Source organism: Cyrtonyx montezumae, unplaced genomic scaffold, assembly GCF_038088225.1.
Source record: "Cyrtonyx montezumae isolate F1298 unplaced genomic scaffold, pur_monq_1.0 scaffold_4, whole genome shotgun sequence".
NCBI classification, from domain to species: Eukaryota; Metazoa; Chordata; class Aves; order Galliformes; family Odontophoridae; genus Cyrtonyx; species Cyrtonyx montezumae.
The window spans coordinates 28,096,034-28,104,062 of record NW_027072045.1 but is presented as its reverse complement, the minus strand read 5'-3'; the positions used below and the strand labels follow the sequence as shown (position 1 = coordinate 28,104,062).

General features: G+C 42.6%; 1 protein-coding gene across 1 annotated transcript; it reads left to right on the top strand.

Moving 5' to 3' along the window:
* The first annotated feature begins 1,692 nt into the window (after nt 1-1,692).
* COMTD1 (catechol-O-methyltransferase domain containing 1) lies at nt 1,693-7,673 on the top strand. The gene is made up of 7 exons (XM_065746533.1): nt 1,693-1,793; nt 2,538-2,671; nt 3,603-3,708; nt 4,519-4,637; nt 4,903-4,957; nt 6,383-6,516; nt 7,231-7,673. Exons 1-7 carry the CDS (start codon nt 1,712-1,714, stop codon nt 7,381-7,383), a joined length of 783 nt encoding a protein of 260 aa, XP_065602605.1. The 5' UTR covers nt 1,693-1,711; the 3' UTR covers nt 7,384-7,673.
* Nucleotides 7,674-8,029: the final 356 nt, after the last annotated feature.

Below are 8,029 nucleotides of genomic sequence, written 5' to 3'. Positions count from 1 at the left end.
GTGCTACACAGGCAAACTATTATTGTCTAAGAGTTTGAGGCCAAAAAAAAGTTTCAGACTTGTTTAAGTATGTTAGCAATTCTGTTCACTAGTTCTCTGGGTGATTTCAGAAACCCTGAAGTTCCTAGAGAGGTACAAATGAGGCATCTCCTTGAACTGTCAGTCTGGAGGCCAATGTAGCACTCTTACTCGCAGTTATTCTCAGGAAGAGCAGAAGCTGAGAACACGTTATAAAAAAAGGCTGAGAAATCCAACTTCCTCCCTTCCTGCTGCAGTTATAGTGAATGATCACCAGATGGAGCTACAGAGTCACAAATCTGATTTATGGCCACTAGAAGTTCTTTGTACACAGTTCTATTTGGCCTAAACTGACATGTCCCAGCGCTTCCCATTAACTCATCTTTTGAGAGATTGGATGAAATGCTTTCATTTACAAAAGCAAAATGTACAGCGAGAAAGAGATGAGATATCGAAGGGGAAAAAAAGAGGAACCAACAACATTCACAGCCTCCAATATCAAATAAATTTTAAAAGAGAACTGAGAGATTTTATCTGCCAAGACGGATCAGATTTCTTGCTTTGTTCTGCAAGTCAGAAAGCACAGCAGACTCCTTAGCGCCTGACATGATTAGCTGAGCTGCTGCAAGAAAAATACATGAGCTCTGAGCCCTGCCTTTATAAATAAGGTCTAACACACAGGAAAAAAATGCAGTGATAGGCAAATCCATTCCCATAAAAATAAGACAGCTTCTGCTTTGGCTGAAATACTTAATCCTGTATTTAAGATGTACTTACAAGAGAATCTTTTTCTGCTAACTGCACTGACACTGGACAGTTTTGCTAGCTTAGGGACATAGCTAAAAGGTCACCATCCTAACCTATGCTGCATAGTTCATCGGGCTTTAAACAGGTTAACTATGTGCCAAGAGGGAAGCATTACCTGCTTTCATCCTACATCTATCGAGGCCAATGGCCCTCTCCATGCCTATTCAGTCCTGGTCTGCAAACAGGGTTGATGATTTCATTTCCCCTGAGAAACAGAAAGATGGATCTCTGCATCTTGCAAGGGCTTTGCCAGGCATTGCTAGTATTTCACAAAATGACAACTAAACTCCAGGCCCACCTGCAAATGGCGCTGCATGGTACTTTCATCATTTATCTATGCATTCTGTGATGAAGCAGAGCACAGAGTGCTTTTTAGTCTGGTTTCTAAGACAACAAGACAGCAGTCACCACTGGTCAGCTCCCTCAGCCACAGAACAGAGCAGGAGGGAGATCTGTAACCAACTAGAAAGGGCTGATGTGAGAGCAGAGGAAACCAGGCTCTGATCCCCACCCTGGGTGGTTCCTTGCACCTAAAAATCCATAGCTTTTGGGTAAAGGGTGCAGGCCCTGCAGTCTGATGCAGTTTGTGACAAGGATCCTGCAAGCACCAAGGCACACCTCTAGGTCTGGTGAAGGCCACATTGAGGGCACAGCCCTTTCTCCACCAGCGCTCCCTCACACACACGTTTCTCACGAGGGAACACACAGCATCCCTCAACCCACCCGCTCTCGCGCCGCACGTGGCACGAATAGAATAGAGGAAGCACAGCCCGGGCAGGAGGAGGCGGGCCCGTGCCGCCCCGCACCACGCGGCGGGCAGCTCCGCCCCACCTCCATCCGCCGTGGCCGCCGTGCGCAGCTCGCAGCCGCGTCTCCGCGCCCCGAGATGCCGCTCTTCAGCGTGCCCAAGGAGGTGGCCGTCGGCACGGCCATGCTGGGGGTCGCCTTCGCCACGGGGCTGCTGGCAGGTAAGCGGCGAGCGCTCCCCTCTTCCCTCCGGGCCTCGGCGACCAGTGCGCTGCCCGAGCCCCGGGGTCCGGCTGGAGACGTCGGAGACGGAGCCCTCCCCGAGGCGGCCCGCTGCCGGGCAGGAGCGCCGTGCTGCGGACGGGTCGCGGGGCTGAGCGCGGCACAGACGGGCGGCGGAAGCCGTGGGACCGGAGCGCTCGTTAGCGGCGCGCTGCCAGCAGGAGGCGGGAGGGCTGGAGTTGAGTTCGATGGAAACGCGGAGCTCGGGGACGCGTCAGCTGACGGCCCCGCAGCCCGGCGGCTCTGACCTCGGCACAACGACGGCCCCAGGCTGAGTAAACAGGCTGCCGTGCGAGGGCTGTCCGCTCCGTCACGCCCCGATCACGCTTCTCTCCCTGCGCTTGCCCCAGGACTTGCAACACTTGTCCGACGTAACCTCACGCGGGTCCGTGTCCTGTGAGGTCAGGCTTTCACCTCCAGCTGCTGAACAACTAAACATCTAGTGCCCAAACCTTTTCCTTTCCGTCTTTGCAGCCTCGGGCTGTACAGTTCAGACGTGTATACATAAGTATACGTGTGAAGTCCACTGAGCTGTCCAGCTGCTTTGCATCTCCATTATTCACTGCAGCTTTCAGAACAAAGCCCTCTAACTTTGGTGCTTTCTTTATTTAAGCAGCCTATAGCAGACAATTGCAAAACTTCATTAATGGATCATAAAGTTATCTTTTTCTGTTTGTTTGTAGGTAAAAGATATCCATTCCTTGTGTTTGGGACATCCAAACCACACAAGAGTATTATTGGGAAAAGCAGCCCTCTCTGGCAATACATACTGGATCATTCCTTGAGGGAACATCCAGTTCTCAAGAAGCTGCGCCTGGTCAGTATTTTGTCTCCCAGCAGTTTTTAACTTGATATTATTGGTCTACATTTTCAACATGCTGTCTTATCCATATGATTGGACCTCACTTGACTTAAACACATGACTTCTAGAAGTTAACTTCAGTTGACTTATAAGGAAACTGTATCTGAGAGAGTTGATGGCCACCAGCCTGCTCCAGAGCTCAGAACAAGCTCCTGCTTCACAATTGGATATGATCAAATGAGACGTAATGCTCCCATATAAAAGCAATTAAATGTTAAATACTGGGGCTGGTTAGTCCAAATGGGACCCTGGAGAAGAAAGGAAATTGTAGAACTGTCCTTTCCATTGAAATGCTATGGCATAGCCCTGCTTCCCTTTCTCAGTGCCTGGGGCCCTCCTGCCACGACTCCTCCAGCTCTGCACTATGAAGCCAGTACTACACAGACCAACCTTCAGAAACAGCATTAGCCCTAATCAATTAAAAACAGAACAACCAACCAATTAAACAAAAAAACCACTAAACCCACATCCTATATATCTTGGAGGTTTAAGAGTGACAAAGTTGTTATTAAGACAATAAATAAAAAAATATCCACTTGTGTGTGTATTTATAGAGAGAGGACATTTACAATCAACATTCCACTAAGGTTCTTCATCATTCATATTTCTGAGTTTGCCACAGCCATGAGGTAACTTTTGGGCATATCACTGCTTTGAATAATTAACCACTGTTTATGACCTCCCCTCATCCACCTTAGTTACTGTTAAATTCAAAACAATTTCTATCTCATGAATGGAGCACAATACCATCTAAAATCAGAAATATAAGAACGTATATATTCTCTTTTGGGTTTGTTGGGGTTTTTTTTGTTTGTTTTTCCCTCCTCCCTTTTAGGATCTGGTTCACGTTCTTTTTGTTTGATGATTATTTATTTCCCCTTTTTAGCTTACTGCAGATTATCCCTGGGGCAAAATGATGGTGTCTTGTGACCAGGCTCAGTTTATGGCAAATTTAATCAAACTCATTAAAGCCAAGAAAGTTATTGAAGTAGGTAAGAGTGCCACTTCATCTTCTTTTGTAGTAAAATTAAGGTTCTGTCTGTGCTTGTCCAAATCGGGACATGTTTACATAAGATAAGGTTTTCAAATACAAGTAAGGTACTATATCCTTTTCTCAGCTTTAAGGTGGACAAGCTACAGTGTGAAAAGCAGCATATGATTTGCACATACTTGCCACTTAGTCTACTTGTGCTTTCAGTATTTATGGCATCAGCACGTGTCCCTCTACAACTCAGAAGCAACCTGAAAAATGAGGCTTAACAGGTCTCTTGGGTCTACAGTGTTGGCCAGCAATTGCAGGGCATGATGAATTCCTCCTTTTCCGTATCAGTTTCTTGCCAGAAGAAGTTTTGTTGCACAGGCTGATGCTGAGCAGCCAAATACAGGTCCCACCACCTTTACCCTTGTCTTCTCTTATGGAGCCCTGATATTTTCTTCCTCAGTAGATGCACTCCCTTTGGCTCAAGATTGAGCTCCACTTTTAAATAAATGGGTTCCTCAGATATAGGACTGGACTTTGCCCAGTATGTCCAGGAAACTCATAGAGGGAAGAAATAAGGAAGCACAACTCAAACATTTGCTGCAAGATTGATTAAAAAAAATAACTTCCCAACTCTCATAACATTAAAATTGAGTGGAAAGTCTTTTGAGTTTACTAATGAATTGCCATCCTTGATTCTAACATTGTCGTGTTTTCTATTTTTTTTTTTCATCCTTATTATTCCTGAAGGAAGCATTCTGTTTCACTATTCATCACTTTTTCAGAATATTGTAATGTTGATGACTCTTGTGATTTTTCCTAGGAGTCCTCACAGGATATAATGCCTTGAGTATGGCACTTGCCCTGCCAGATAATGGCAGAGTTATTGCTTGTGATATAAATGAAGATTATGCCAAAATTGGAAAGCCACTGTGGAAAGAGGTAAGTACCACCTTTACTGTTACATATCTGGGACATCTGTTTTGCTTGTCCAGGAATTTTGGTGTTTTAGACTTGTACATTCACACACAAGCTTTCCTATTGTTAGGACAAGTGATGCTACAGCTTATTTTGAGAAGACAATCAATCTCTAGATGCTAGAAATATTAGGAAAAGATATCTGAACTCTAATCACTCTATGACTGCAAACTACTAAGAGGTCATTTCTTGACCACTTCCATAATCTGTATGATCTTTTTCACCCTAGGCAGGAGTAGATCATAAAATCGACCTACGGATTAAGCCAGCTACTCAAACACTTGGTAAGTAACCTGAAACGAGCTTTTTTAACTTCCTTAAAAGACAAAGGCAAATATAATGCTGAAGAAATGCAGAAAACACGCTCTTGGATCTGATAACTTTGCTAACAGTGAAATAGACTTTCTTATCTAAAGAGTTTCTTAAAAAATTAAAACAAAAAACAACAAAGCACAACTTTACAAGTTTGCAGTTTTCCTGTGCTAGCAGAGAGGTGAAAATGCTTATCTTGTGTAGCAAGCTATGCTGGTCACTCAGCTGTCCTGTCCATTGCCTTATTTAATCTATGAAGTACTGTTGTCAGCTGGTTCTGGAAAAGCTGATTAAAGCAGATTAATTGGACAAAGCCCTATTTTTCTTACCAGTGTCCATTCTAAGTAAACATAACTTTGTTGTACAGAGGAAGATTCTTCTGAAAGAGCTGAGGTGCGAGAAAAAAGAAAACACCAAAGCCAAGATCAAACTTATGGTGTAATAGCTGGTTTGGGTTCAGGGAAGTTGAGACTTAGGATGCTGTAAAGCCATGCAAGGCCATTAGAATAGCAATGACTTTTCTCAGTCAAGAAAAGAGAAGATGTGAAGCAAAGGGAATAATAAATATTCTGAAATGCAATAAACTTGTTAGGAACAGAGGAGGTATTAACAGGTAGAAGGATTCCAGCAGGGTTGCTTGATGATCCATAGACCCATCCATCACTTTGTGTTACTTCCAAATTCATCCTTCTTTTCTAAAGAGGAAAATACTAGCAATCTGCCAGGATGCGCAGTCCTTGAAGTCTGATGGACAGCTTTGTTTAGGCAATGCTTCAGAAAAAAAATTCTTTTGACAGAGGATGAGGGCAGGAGAGAAGAGAGGCAGCGAATCTTAGGAAGACAGCAATCAAGCCCTTTGAAAAAGCAGTTTTGGAATTTTCAGTCAAGAAAATGCTGAATACAAGAAATAATTATAGCCGTCTTTTAACGTGCTGAAGATTTTTGGCAGGGTTTGTTCATGACCTGCATCATGGCACTTAGTCATCACCTAGAGATTATCACATAAGACCTGCTCTTAAATGAGAGAAAAACAGCAATCAGAACAGTTCTTCATCAACTCAAAATGTAGCTAGAGGTGTAGAATGCATCCAGTTTCAGATCACTTTACTTTGACTGCACTATTCTGCAGCCCCATCTGTATCCTACAGGTTTTCATAACTGCTCCTTGAGCTTCTTTCACCTTGGTAGCACTCAGTGACCTAGTGTTTTATGATGTACATATCATCCAAACTGGATTCTATGTGTTAAGCTTTACCATTAACTAGCTGAGGAGGAATAGGCTGCCTGGTCAAAATACCAAAAACGTTGTTTAACAAGCATTTTGACACAAATGGATTACTTCCTCCTTTCATGCAGCATTAACCAGGGCATAATGACTCACTTTGTCACCCATCTAGATGAGCTGTTGGCTGGTGGAGAAGCAGAAACCTTTGACTTTGCTTTCATTGATGCGGATAAAGAAAGCTACAATGAGTACTATGAAAAATGTTTGCGCCTCATAAAGAAAGGAGGAATAATAGCTATTGATAACGTAAGTATTGTGGTTGTAGTGGTAGTAGCATAGGGAGTTAATGCTTTCCCCTCTGGGAAGGGAAAATAAAGTCACAGTGGGATTCTAATGGTTTGATTTCTCACCTGCATCTCTGCTGAGAGTTGCAACGCCTTTGTTCCATATTACACAAAGGAGGCTTTAAAATTCAACAGAAACTATTAAAATAAGCTTTATGCTACACTATATATAGAACTTCTTGCCTACATAAGTAAGAAGAGTTGTTAAATTTATGTCAGTACATAAACAGCCTGAGACGAAAGGTTTATTATATATTTTGTAATCCATTACAGATAATGCTCTGTATTCATCTGTTTTGTCTGTAATGTTTCCTACTATTTACACAAGAAGTAGGGCATTAACCATAATCAGTAACTGCTTACAAGTTATAAATTAAGGACTTCCACTAGTAACAAAGTAAACTTCACAGTCCTTCAGGTTCATTGTGTCAGCTGGACAAGGGCTTTTAAAAATATATGTTTGTCTTGGCTTCTGATCTGCAGTAGATATACGATTTCCCAATTCTGCAGATTCCCAATCCCACTTTTTTACAACAGCTCCATGATGGAGACCATTAGCAATCTGAAATAAGATATCAATTCCTAGAAAATGCACATAATCTTTTCTAGAACTTCCTCTCCATTCCAGGGAACTTTCTGGAATAAATGAGGTGCATGACATTGCTTTCTTCAATAGGTTCTTCGAGGTGGAAGGGTGCTAAAACCAAGAAAGGATGACTTGGAAACACAGAGTATCCACCACCTCAATGAGAAGCTTGTCAGAGATGCGCGAGTCAACATCAGCATGATCCCAATGGGGGATGGAGTGACATTAGTGTTCAAGTTGTAAATGGAGAAAGCCCAGCACATGGGAAACAGAAAGCATCAAATCACTAGGAAGAATGCAGACAGAACACTGTCAAAAAGGATTATTTAACCTATGTCTCTACAGAATAGAACAGCCTGGGAAAGTAGACTTCAGAAGCAGCAAGACTCTAAGGGCAGCTAAGTTGGAGAGGGAGATTTGCTTTCAGATGTACTATGGCTTCTTATTTTAATTATAATGAAGGAAGCATATTAGAAAATTGTCTTTTTGAGACAGTGATTGAAAAAAAAAATAAATGTGTATAGAATGACTGACTTCCAAACTGTGTAAAGAGTTCTTTTGTTCTGAAAGAGGCTATTGAGTCTGAGGCAAGAGGAGAGTAAGGGCACAGGGAATTAAAATACAGAAATATTAAGTAATATTAAGGTAATGGAGAAGACCAAAATCATTCTTAGAAACAAATCTTAACTACTAGAACGTTCTTCCCCTATATTTTCATTGCTTAGAAGGCACATTAATTGCACCTTCCACTGCTGAGGAGTAAGTCTTGAATTTGGACAGGAAGAAAGGATTTGAGTAGCAGCTAGATAAAGCACCAGTTAAGCTGAGTGAAAATAAAAATGCTGATGCAACTCAGCACGAATTTATATTATTAAGAACAAACGGGTCC